The following is a 13,588-nucleotide window of genomic DNA, read 5'->3' on the forward strand; positions in this document are numbered from 1 at the left end:
AGGACTCGGGCTGTGCGTGTAAAGCGCTGTGCATTTGGGAGGTGTGTGGTGTGTACATTGATGGTGACTAGAGTGAACGCAGTAGGGGAGTGTGGGAGGAGATGAGGGGGAGGGGTGTTAGTGAGGGTGAGTCTGTACACGCTGGAGTAAACATGAAAGGGGGCTGTGCCGGGCCTGCCGTGAGAGGGAATGGCGGTATGTATATTGGACGAGGGGTGACACATGTGGGCACCAGCGCAGACGAGGCGCTGCCCGGACAGTCCCTGGTGAGAGAGCCGTGGGGAATCAGGCTTGGCGCTTCACGGGTGTCGCTGAGAGGTACTGGGCGAACCCTGAACCAGGCACGGCTCCACACGGGTGACGGGAAGGGCGCGGGCTCCCTGCTGCAGCAGGTACTGCCCTGCACGGTGATGGTGGGGTGTCAGGCAGGGCATGGTGAGAAGAACCCGAGGGCCCGGTGATGCGGACACGTTTCTGCACTGGGGCTGGTGAAGGGTGCAGGCGGCAGGGCAGCTCTTGGGTGACAGCCCGATGGAGACGCGTCACTGCACCGCTGACGGTGGGTGTGCGGTGAGCTCCCTGGAGAGAGCCCTGGGGAAGGAGACCGACCGCTCCACCTTTGACAATCAAGGGAACAGTGCAGCCCTGGTGAGAGAGATCCAAAGGCGAAACCGTTGCATTGTAAATGCTTGTTATTTCTTCCTGAAGGGGGCCAATGCAATGTACCTTTGTTATATAAGCAGTAAGAAAGACTGGGCTAACATTATTCTGTTTGAGTTTTGTTGTTTAACGATGTCACTAAAATATTGTTTCTTCCTTTTTTCAGTTTTGTGGTCTTTGGTCTAAAGATACAGGGGTTAGAAGCATGTTTTAGGTGTTGTTTATTTCTTTTATAAACTTTAGAGAAACAGGAAATATCAAAATCATATTTGAATTTATGGCTAATTTTGAGTCTTTCTCTGATAGAAAAGATTTAGGTTTCATAAGAATCTTTCCCAATATGTACTATCACATTTACCCATAGAGAATGGGTCAAAAACCTTCATACATCACCAGCCTTTTCTAGTGAGTCAGTATTGATGGTAGATGAATTGCAAAACACCCCAGGCTTTAAACATTCAATGCAAAGTACAATGACAGGTATATGTGAAAAGAGTGCAGTCACAAGGCCTCTGGGATACTGGTGAAAACAGGACACCAGACTTTTGGAAAACATGGAACTCAGTGTCACTTGGAATGCTGCTCTGCTAAAAAAGGTTCTTACTAAGTTCAACAAAGATTGGAGCAATATTGTTTGTATTTACAGTGATTCAGCTACGTATATGAAAAAGTTGTCTGATGACCTGTCAAAATCGATACCTGAGCTGAAGTGCTTCCCTGTAAGATATCCTTGCCACTTGTTAGATGGTATGCTGAAGGCATCTTACAATCTTCAGAGTTAATGAAGAATGCTATTGACTTTTTAGTCCATTCTGATGCACTGTTTTGTTATGCACGGAAACTAAAATGCGAATATTTCTCATTTTGTGCATTGTGTAGCATCAAAGAAAGAGCCATCCCAACTGCGTCACTTAGCTGGTGGTTCTCAGCCCTAGAGGCCATGAATGCTATATTTTCCATGTGGCAACCGTTTACAGAACTTTTGCTGAGTGATGATGCCAAAGGCAAGAAATGTGAGGATCTTTGGTCATATATTAATTTTGAAAAAAGTACACTCTACTGCATTTTTAGATTTTTACAGGAAAGCATGACTGATGTAGTGGACATAATGAAACAAATAGAGTCCGAAAACACCCTGGTCTTCCAAGTTTTCAGCATAATTGGTGTATATGTAAAACATCTCCTTGAGAGTAGGCTGGGCAACATGTTTAGTGACTTTGGCACAGCAACATGTTACATGTTAGAGTGCTTGCCATTTGGTAAGCAAAGAAATGTTGAGGAGCATTTCAGGAAATGTTGTTTTACAATGTATGAGAAATAGCCGCCCTTCACCAACTATGGCATTTGAAGTCAATGAAGCCTCACTGTGGTACTCTGCATAAGTTATAGAGTTTTTTGACCGCCTCAATAACTCTGAGGTTATATGCCCCCAGTTCAACGCATATGTTGCGGAACCTGTCGCAGAGAATCACAGTCTTCAGGTGCACCAGTATTGGCATGGAAAGCTATGTCAGTGGCCAGAGTTAGCAAGCTGTGTACTGGCTATTTTGGCATTGCCTGTCTCAAGTGCCAATGTTGAAGAGGGCCTTTTCACAGATAAAAGTTTACATGGGAAGGAAAGAGATGAGGTGCATGACCAAAGACTCACTGAAGATGTATTGTATGGTCTACTATAATAAGTTTGATTTGTAAAAATTTATTTGGACCTCATATACACTGTATGCACGCTAACTATATACCATGTACTATCAGTGCAGAAAGCAAGCAATAATAAAAGCAAAAAGTAAAAAAAAACACCAGAAAAACACTGTTTCTGTTGTTTTTAATGGCGCGAAAATGTGTAACCACTGATAACCAGTTTTTTAAGGTATTGAAATCACTTGAAGAAAACCCCACCAGAACTTTCCAAATATGGAAACTGAAAACAGGAAAGCCTAATTTTTCTTTTAACAACAAATTTGGTTGATGTTCCAAAGTGCCAAATGGGCGAAGCCCGGCAAGCATCAAACGTGATAGACATATTGTAAAATTGCAAGGCACCATATAACATCCCCCATGAAGGTCTGCAGAACATCAGACCCAAGCCCCCTCCCCCCAACCACACACCATACACCTTATATACCTCATGATACGAACATAATGCAAACTTGCTCTTCTACCCTTGTGCAACACCATTACCTTAAACCGGTGAGTTGCTCACGACCAGCCTGTCGATTGGGTCTCGGGATACCGGAGGCCCCAAGAGGGACAGGTCGATACCTCGGTTTGTGGCCCAGCCTGCCCAAATCTTCTTGTGCTTTTGCGGACAACCTTGTGCCTGTAATACAGCAACTTCAGCCGACAGCCACCTATCCATTGATTTTTTCCAGGTACGTATACTGGGTGGGGATGTTGCCTTCCAGTGCTCTGCAATGTCGCGCTTAGCTAGTGGGAGACCTAAGAACAATAGATGTTGTTTATATCTATTCCCCCCCTATGTCCTCGGTGCTGTGTAGGAGAATCAACCTAGGGTCTGCAGGAATGTGCCATGCCAACACCCTCCCCAAACAGGACCGAATGCCCGGCCAGAAGTGTTGCAGTGCCACACAGCTCCACACAGTATGGAAAAATGACCCCTCCTCCGAATCGCAACGGAGGCACGTGGGGGACCAAATAGCTCCCATCCTACAGAGGTGGAGGCGTGCATAGTATATTCTATGAAGATACTTAAATTGCATCAGTCAGTATCAGGTGGAGACAGCGGAGTATCGGGGGCTAGCCAATGCCTCAGCCCAGTCATTGTCTGTCAGAATGGGCACGTCCGCCTCCCACACCGCCTGAGTCCGGTGTATAGTGGTCGTGGAGTGTGTCTTGAGTGTTTGATAAATTTGTCTAATTTTGTGGGCACCAAGATCCCCCATAAGTAATCGGCCTTCTAGCGGGTGGAACTCTGGAAGAGTTGTGAGGTCCTGTATTAAAGGGGACACAGCATGTCGGAGCTGCAGGTATCTGTGGACCTGTTTTTAATGGAGGTCGAAATCCTCCTGCAGCCTCTGAAAGGACTTGAGTGTGGACCCCTGCATTATGTCACCCAACGTGGTGATCCCTATGTCGTCCCACCTATGGAACCCCACCAATGTCGAGACCGGCCGGAGGTGGGAGCCCTGCCAAAGAGGTGTTGCACAGGTTAGCTTGCCCCACCATCCCATTTGGCGGACCACTCGCCTCCAGATCTGATTGACAGGGGAAGCTCCACCAGAGACGAGGAACTATACAAGAAGTGAAGCAGCGGAGTTTCAGCCATGAAGAGTCATTCCGCTGCATAAGCTGGGTCTGCCTGTGAGCCATACCACCATTCGTTTATCACTAGGAGGTGCGATGCCCAATAGTATGCCCGAACTTCGGCCGCTGCTATCCCACCACAGTTTGTAGATTGAACACACGTTACAAGCGCCACCTTAACCGCACCCCCCCCCCCCCAGAGACACCTATTCAATAATACATTGGTTTGACAAAACCACGACGGGGGATTGGAAAGGGGTAATTTTGCAGCCAATAGAGCAGGCGTGGCAAAGATACCATTTTGAAAATGGCTGATCTGCCATACAATGAGAGGGGGAGTTGCAACCACACCGCAGTCTCATCCCGAACTGCGGGAAGCAACGGAGCGACATTGTGTGACCAGGTTTCGGTTGGGCACCGTGTACCGAAGTAGCGGAATCTTGCCTCTGCCACAATCAATTGAGCGGCCCAAGCTTGAGACCGCTGATCCCCGCAGATAATGAACAAAATGGACTTGGATGGGTTAGCATATAGTCCGGAGGTCTCCCCGAAAATCCACAAAATCTGTAGCACCCAGAGCCCGGATACCCAGGGATCCGATATAAAAAACAAGGCGTCATCGGCATAAAGCACAAATCTATCCGAGCACTCTGGAGACCAATCCAGACCATGTAAGACAGAGTCCAGGTGGACCCATGCGGCCAATGGCTCAATGGCTAACGCAAACAGAAGCGGGGAGAGTGGTCATCCCTGCCTAGTGGCCCTGAGGATAGGGAAAGGGGCCGAACATTGGCCAGCCATACGGACCGATGCAGTGAGGTCTGTATATAGTAATTTCAAGTATGCCCTAAAGCGAGGACCTAGATTAACTGCCTCCAAGAGCTTAAAGAGGTACGTCCAGCTCAATGAATTGAATGCCTTGTCGATGTCGGCCAGCAGGACTGCTGCAGGGCGCCCCAGACGATGGGCCTCCGGCACAGCGTTGTGAGTTCACCTGATATTGTGTGTGGTGGACCGCTGTGGCATGAAGCCAGACTGGTCTGGATGCGCCAGATCCTGGATGCACGTGCGGAGGCAGTCCGCCAGAACTTTCCCCAGTAGTTTGAGCTCAAAATTTAGTAATGAGATGGGGCGGTTTGAGCCCGGATCGTCCGGTGGGAGGCCCGGTTTAATAAAGACCAAGCCCTCTGCCTGTCTCCAGTCCAGAGGGAGAATATGCTGCTCCGAGGCGTCGTGTATCACCTTGAGCAAATGAGGTCCCAGAGTCTCCGTATTGGGCCGCAGGAAGTCTCACGGGAGCAGGTTCGGGCCCGGCGCATGTCCTGGGTGGGTGTTGGATAGCGCCGACCATAACTCATCTAAAGAAATGGGTTCCTCATCCAAGAGGCGATGGGGAGGGGTATCTATGAAAAAGGCATCGATAAGGGGTTCTGTAATGACCTCTCGCTCTTTGTATAGTGCCGCATAAAAATCTGCAAAGGTCTGTACAACTGCCTCAGGGGAGGCGCAGGCGACTCACTCAGGGGACCTCAGAAGCGGTACTTGCATCGGGCCGCTCTAGCTTGACAGAGCCTATGCAGCATCTGGTTAGAATTATCGCCCCATTGGTAGATCCTATGCTGAGTGGCCAGTGAGCCGTCTTTGGCTCAGTCGGTATGAGTCTGATGGAGCAGCTGTTGCACATGCAGAAGATTCCGGCGGGCAGCGGGGTCTGAGCCTCCCACCACAAGGGATTGGAGCTCGTCCTGTCTGTTTTCCAGGTCTTGCACCTGATCCAGGCGACGTTGCTTCGTAGCCAGGGGGACATACGCCACCTGTAGAGGGCCCTGCTAGTCTGCAGGGTCAGTTTAAGTTGGATCAGTGAATGATCAGAAAGTCCTCGGAGCAGGATGGATGTATATGCCACCCTGTACATTTAGCTATGTGGAAGGAATAGATAATCTAGTGTGTGAGAGAGTGGGATGAACTGACAACACGTATGAGAACCCAGCTTCAGACAGGTTTAGGGCTCGCCACGTGTCCACCTATCCCAGTGTATATGCTAGTACATTTAGTTTGGATGTAATAGGGGGAGGAAACCTAATTATAAGATATGATCTGCATGGGGACAATACCGGGGCAATGCTCTCCAAAGTGTGGACAACATACACTAGATGATGAAGTTTGGTCTTACATGGGCAAGGCAAGGCCAGATGCCCTTGAGGGAAAGAGAACAGACTGAAGCTGATTGGAATGTGATCCTGAGATCTGTCATGGAGGAGGTTTGATTGTTGTGGTACTTGCTAGTGTTTATCCTGCACTCTTTACTAAAGGCTTGATCGGTCTGACACATGCTGGCCAAGGTGGTTATCTGTTCATATTTTTATTGTATTATTTTTCGACAAAAATAAATAAAATGTGTAATATATATAAAAAAAAGTAAATGCAAGAATATAAATGAGTAAGTATAAAGGCAATGGGGGTAAGTGTGGGAGTAACACTTGGAGTATGTATGTGATATTTGTATGGATTAAAACTAGCTAAAAGGTAGACAAGCACTGCACAGTGGCAAAGGCATTGATGTAGTCAATAACGTTTTAGAAGTAGCTAGGTTCTGGGAGCAGAAGGGATCTAGTACTGCACCATGTTGTAGAGTTCTTTAAAGAGGTGCAACTTCAGCTCTTTCCAGATTTGGAGCAGATCTGGAATGGTCCCAATGGAGATAGAGAGTAAAAGTAGGGATAAATACAGTGAGTAGGCTTAGGAAGAAGGCAGTAAACATGAGAGTAAGAGTATAAGTTAGTAGGAGGGAGGAAATATGAGTAAGTGTAGTAGTGTATAAGAGTACATGTAGTAATAGAGTTAGGAGTAAATAGGAATACGCAAGAGTGAGTATAAGTAGGAGTAAGAGAAGTAAGATGAGAGAAGTCAGTAGTAGTAAGTAGTAACAGTAACATTCCATTCCAAATGCAAGTGTAGCTGAATATTATGAATGCTTTTAAAAGAACAGCATACTTTCTAAATGTGTTCAATACTCCTCACAAAGCCAGGACTGTTACAGTATTTATAACTGAAAGACTAAACTGCAGTCTTGAAAAGAGTATCTGTTCATCTCCTTCACAGCACTCCCCAATCTGGATCCTGGGTTGGGTCAGGGGGTGTCACTTTCCCAGAACGGGAGTCTGTGGACAGAGCTGGGGGTCTCTGAACTACTCTGTGAGTCAAAGAGGTGGACGGTGGCTCACCAGGCTAGACTGGGAGCCACCCACTTGGTCTAAGCCCCTGGGCTGGAATAGGAGTGTGAGATGTGAACTGGCCAGACTGGAAACAAACAGGGAATTACTAAACCAGGTATGAGGGGGTCAAGGCAGCAGTGATTGGCCTAAGCCTGGGAGTTATTGCACAGAGATGTTAGTCACTGGACAAGAATGATCATTACAGGGATAAGCTGTACCTCTATGGGATGAACTGGCTGTCACTGGGCTGTGCTGGGTGAGCCAGTGGTCAGGTTTCTGCTTTCTGAGGTGGGCTGGGGCTTATGGGGCTGACCGGGTATATGGCAAAGGTTCTCTTTGATTCACACCGTTTTGAGCAAAAGAAGGTCCAGGACAGGTGGCAACTTGCTGAATGTTCTGTTCGAACTTGCAAACAATACAACAAGAAAGCTATAATCTCTCCCAGGCCACCTTCACCTTCCAAAAAATGGAGATGAAGAAGGGCCAGGACAGGTGATAGCTGCCGGGGCACTCTAATCAGAACTCTCGCCCTCCCCATGCATTGCTACTTACTTTACATATCACATCACTCATGATATGTTTTATGAATCATTGATAACATCACTACAACATCTGAAATGGCATAACTGATGCCAACACTGTGCAGGACGAGGGCACGAATTATAGTTAGTTTAGGGCTCGAGCAATAATTATTTGAGATAACTATAACTGGTGAATTTCAGTGGTTTTGCTTATTTAAAATGGTATGTTTTAAGTGACATTTTCACATAACTATAATGTCCCTTTAACCTGTGTATTTTTCAGTGACTATATATAACCCAGTGGCAATTTCTACTGAGTAGTTATAGTTAGGACTACCTTTCCATAGGAAATAACTCTTTTGGTTTGCTAATAACTTCGGGGCAGTTTGAGGAATCTTCAAAAAATTCTCCAAAACAGTGCTCCTTTTTCCTAAGCTTCTTCCTGGAAAGTTTTGGGGTGATCTATCAAGTTGGGACCAGGAAAAAGGGGGATTCCCAAAACGCACTTTCCCATGCAATTTCCAGAGGCATTTTTGAAACTTGCTACAGGTAAAATGGCTGAACGAAATTACATCAAGTTTGGCAGGAAACTAGATCTTGGCCCTGTAAGTCTGCTTTTCATGATTTGCTGTAAATCCATTCAGTAGTTTGTGAGAAATTAAGGTTCCAAAATATTTGTACATCTCTGCTGTTGGGTTCACAAAAGTCTGGCGAGAGTCCCATTGTCGCACCTAATCAAACCTAAAGCAATCTGATTGGTCGAGAGGGTTTTTCTGTTCAACACTTTTTTCTCAGCCCCTGCTTTTGATGATCACCCCCAAAACTTTCTATGCACAAACTAGGCAAAAAAGAGCACTAATGTACATGTATATGTGTGTGTATATATATATATATATATATATATATATATATATATATATATTTCTTGGATTCTCCTTGCTCCGACCCTCCCAGCAGAAGTCACGGCACGGCAAGCAGGTAGGATTGTACAAAAAGTTTCTTTATTCACACACCATGTGCAAAATAACGTGCATTAAATCGGACGGCCTACGCGTTTTGGCAACAGCTTGCCTTCCACTGGACCATGTATATATATATATATTCACGATGCATATGAGTAGGGTTAAGAGTGAGAAATCGATCAGGCCTGATGGCTTGGATACCGAAGACTCTAGAAGGTTCTAATAGAGGATGCCCTTGCACTATATACATACCACTATAGCTAGGCGAGTTGTCCTCTTCTCACCCTAGGTGGTATGGGGCGGTGCATAGTTAGTTATACCTTTGAATATATTTTAAAGATTTCTTATCTGTGTTACTAACAGGTTAGGGGGTTTGTCGGTACAGCACTCTGATACCCTTGGGTCTTGTTCTCGCTTAGTCTCACACTCTGCCTGATGACATGGCAGAAAGAATGGAATAAGCCTGCATGGAAGTAAGATGTAAAGCTTTGTACCTTTCTAGGAATTTTCTGTAATATGATAGCCCCATTATTGTGCAGACATTTGTCAGATGTAAGCATTTTTTGAAGCAGTAGAAGCTAATGGGACTTGAAGACTGAAGTGAAACAGCTAGATGCCAAAGAGTTTTTTAAGAAAGTGAAGAGAAAAGGTAGACTAGAAGAGGGACCAGACATTAAAATGTCTGCAGAGGTCATCACTATAGGAAGTAACGTTCATAGAAGCAAGATGGGATACAAATGTTTCCTCAAAAAGAAAGGAGATCTAATAAAACAATGGAATTTTCAGAAATAAGTAACATTGTAGGGGCTTTAAGATAACAGCGTCAACAAATGTGTCAGTCTAGTTAAATGTGAAACTGTGAAAATAACAAACCTGTTCTTTTGCATGTTTTAGATTGCAACATGAACCTGTCACTGGAAGAATCATCAACAGAGAAGATTTCACAGAATAAAACATGGATAACCTACCCAAGTCAGAACATGGACCCCCAGACAAACATTGAGGATATCATAGCATCCCAAAATATCATTTCGAGAGTTATGCACTTCTACGTGGCTATATTTGTTCCCATAGGATTGTTAGCTGGAATATGCATCGTGACCTCCCTAATCAAAAGTCTACAAAAGTCATTTTCAAAACTTGATTTATGCCTGTTGAGCCTGGCAATCACTGAAGTAACTATCTTGCTTTTTTCAATTACTGTTATAGCTAGGCCGAGTTATATGGAAATTTCAAATTTAAGCTGTGGAGTTCTAGCATTCTTTTTTAATGTCAGCTACTTCAACACTCAGTACCTTCAAGTTATGTTTATTTTTATTTTCTTGCTTAATAAGGGTATGTCTAGCAATCCACTTCTCATAAAATTAACTCAAAGGCCCCTGTTATGTGTTTTACTCATTCTTCTGTTTGCGTTTTGCAGTTCCTTGACAGTCGTAGCCCTTCTAGGTACTGTATCACACCTCCATGAACTAACGTACTGCCAGCTAGATCCTCTAAATGCAGCACCCAGATATGACATTAGCAAATTTTGTTTAGGATTTGGAATTCCTTCTTTATTCAATACAATTCTTCTGGTGCTGATATGCATAAAGCTGTCCAGAAGCAAAGACTTCTCCTGGAAGGAAATAAGCCACACCGGAAGAATGTTGGTGCCAATTTCTATAATTATGTTTATTTGTCGCCTGCTTTATAACACGATTTTACTAAGGAGGACAATGTTCAAGTTACAGAGACAAAGTGGTTCTATAAGAGATGAATTAGTAATGAACATTGCAGAAATTGTAATGTTTAGTCAAAGTTGTTTAAGTCTGTTAATCATATTGTTTCTTCATAGTCCTTGCAAGGAATTGGTACATCAAATGTGGGCTTGTCTCACGCAATGGTGTAAACCGGATGAAACCGTCAACATCACAAATGCCCCTGCAGAACCAGAAGAAGCTGAACATTTTGCTTTGACTGCGCCGTAATATGGAACACTTGATTGTAATATGGAACAATCAAGTGCAACAAGAAAAGCTTTCTTTTTTTACCAATTTTAGTTAAACATTCTACTTACATTTGGCTGCTTCAAAAGGTTATGTTAATGGTTTGTCTAAGATCCCAATTCACAAAATCAACCAAACCTGCACATTACATTTTGAAATCCCAAGCATTAGAGTTGCTGACATTTACCATAGGGATTAGGTGAACTAGAAATCAATAGTAGAAATGAATTTCGATGAAAAGGGCATAAGTGAAAATAAAACAGTTGGGAATAATTTATGAAAAACATACTTCATATTTAAATAATTGATATCGTTTTACCACAGCACATTTACACACAATTGTCCAACACATCGGTTAAAGAACAAACACTCTTTTTTGGGGGGTGATCTTGTTTCTTAAGCTTTATGAAGTTTTTTATATTTCAAAAATCTTTAAAATCAGTGTTCCCATCTTCTGACCATATGCAGATTTTACTCACAGTAACATAATGTTATTAGAAGTTAACTTTACTTCTTAACCCCTTCCACGCTCATGACGAGCTGGGCTCGTCATGAGGTAGCCTCCTGCTACGCTGATGACGAGCCCAGCTCGTCATGGAACATGTGTTTTTGTTGTTTCCAGCACACAGCGGGAAAATGCATAGCATCGATGTGGTTAAGAATATACTTTGTAAATAAGCATATACAGAAAAGCTATGCACATTTATACTGTTATTTGAAAAACTAAGTGCCAATTGTTGACTTTTTTTCTATCAGTATTTTACTGTATATTTTATAGGTAAGGATGTTTGCATGAACGGTGTCCTCACAATTTTCTTTAAAATAAATGTGTGACATTTTCAGGAAGTTCAGTATAACCAGCAGCCATGCACATTTTCTCATTTAGGTCCATTACATGTAAATCAAGCTCATGAATACTAACTGTGAACATCCTAAAGGTTTGACTGGTTTTCCCCCATAAGTATTATTACAGAGAACCAATGGGCTGGAAGAAAGACACCATTGTCTAACTCAAGGGATCCCTGCTGTAGGAGATACTTAATTGAGATGGGTCTCACAATGAAATAAAAGTAGAGTGAGGGTGTGGTAGAGTACAGACATCCTGCACTAGATTTGACATGATTAATATGCTCTTGTTTGTCTAAGAATGCTGCACTTGTCAAAATCTCCCTTCTATTGGAAATTAACAGATTTTAAAGGGAGAAGAGAAAAAAAGCAATTATCAATTCTAGATTTCCAGAACTCCAACTAAAGATGGATTGTCGTAAGGGCCATTTCTCTTAGAAAATGACTCTCCATCATGTTACTCAGACTGAAAGTACAAATAGTTCTGAAATGACACTAGTCCCCAGTGAGGCAATGTAGCCAAACACTGCACAGCGCACTGCACAGTGACAAAGGCTTAGATGCAGTCAATAATCTTCTGGAAGTAGCTAGGTTCTGGGAGCAGAAGGAGTCTAGTACTGCACCATGTTGTTGAGTTCTTTAAAGAAGTGCAACTTCAGCTCTTTCCAGATTTGGAGCAGATCTGGACTGGTCCAAATGGAGATAGAGTAAAAGTAGAGATAAATACAGTGAGTAGGCTTAGGAAGAAGGCAGTAAACATGAGAGTAAGAGTGTAAGTTAGGAGGGAGGAAGTATGAGTAAGTGTAGTAGTGTATAAGAGTACATGTAGTGATAGAGTTAGGAGTAAATAGGAATACATAAGAGTGATTATAAGTAGGAGTAAGAGAAGTAAGATGAGAGAAGTCAGTAGTAGTAAGTAGTAATAGTACCATTCCATTCCAAATGCGACTCGGAAAACTGGTTGTAAAGCATTTTTAAAATAACTCCACTCTCTCCTGTTTTAAAAATGACATTAAAATCAATTTGTCAATTTGCCCTAGCACTCTGAAATGGTTGCCAAAATATTTATTGGTTACCTCGCTGAGATCATGAGTACACTGACTTGATTCACAACTCCCTGGCTTTGCTGGAGTTCACTGAATATATTGTAGCTCCACAAACCTCTAGCTACTAGGTAACGAAAGAAGGAAAAAATGGCTTCACTCTGTACCAGATATAGACGTCAAACGTTTTATAGATCTTTTGTAAATATCTTTTCATTGGCGCCTTGTTGCAAAAATGTGCTTTCAAATAATTTTAGACTGAATATTCCATTGCATTCTATGGCATAAAAAGTATAGTGAATATGACATGCATTTATAATTTGAAAGCATAGTTTCAAAAGTTTGATTTTTTAAATATCTATAAAGAACATTGCACACATTTGTTTTATGATATTGAAATCTGTGATGACATTTCTTTACATTTTAAATCGTAAATATATTATGTAAGTATTTGAAAACAGTAATATAATTGCTACATTGTTAATGCGTTTAAAATATGGTGCTCAGAAATTATATGTATTTGAAAGGATGTCTGTTTGGTCCAGTAAGTGAACACCGAATGTCATCGGTGTACAAAGGGTTTCCCTGATAAGTAAGGCTAATGGGGCCAGTTATATTTTTTATTAAAAAGATCGGAAATGATTTTGTTTCCTTGCTCGTTGAAAGAATAGAGAATAGTTCTTGATCTCATTCAGAAGCGTGTGCAAAGAAAAGACCATTCTGTAAAAACGTATTCAGTAGATTTCTTAACTTTACATACAGAAAGAGCGTAGCCATTTAAAACAAGCAGACCAGGAATGAGGGTTATTTTGAAAGTCATAGAGGTCCCAACCATGGCACTTCCTTTTCTCTATAACATGAACATTAGACACTAGTGTTCTTTTAATCCGCCTTACAGTCTCACCAGGATTTAACAGATTGGCTGCTTACGCTAGAAGCGGCATCTGACACTTTAATTTGATCAATAACCACGCTAGGTTAAGAGCCACGCAGGGACCGAATAGGTCTTTAAATGAGCCAATACTACCCAATCACCAGTATGCACCATAGTAAGAGGAACATAGAATTCCAACCAACCACTGTGGACCTTACCAT

At 43.0% G+C, this 13,588-nt stretch overlaps 1 protein-coding gene across 1 annotated transcript; it reads left to right on the forward strand.

The window, feature by feature from the left end:
* Positions 1–9,512: 9,512 nt before the first annotated feature.
* LOC144785089 (uncharacterized) lies at positions 9,513–11,116 on the forward strand. Its single transcript, XM_078664192.1, has one exon. It carries the CDS (start codon positions 9,522–9,524, stop codon positions 10,584–10,586), a length of 1,065 nt encoding a protein of 354 aa, XP_078520318.1. The 5' UTR covers positions 9,513–9,521; the 3' UTR covers positions 10,587–11,116.
* The last annotated feature ends 2,472 nt before the right edge of the window (positions 11,117–13,588 follow it).

This window comes from Lissotriton helveticus, chromosome 10 (assembly GCF_964261635.1).
Source record: "Lissotriton helveticus chromosome 10, aLisHel1.1, whole genome shotgun sequence".
NCBI lineage: Eukaryota > Metazoa > Chordata > Amphibia > Caudata > Salamandridae > Lissotriton > Lissotriton helveticus.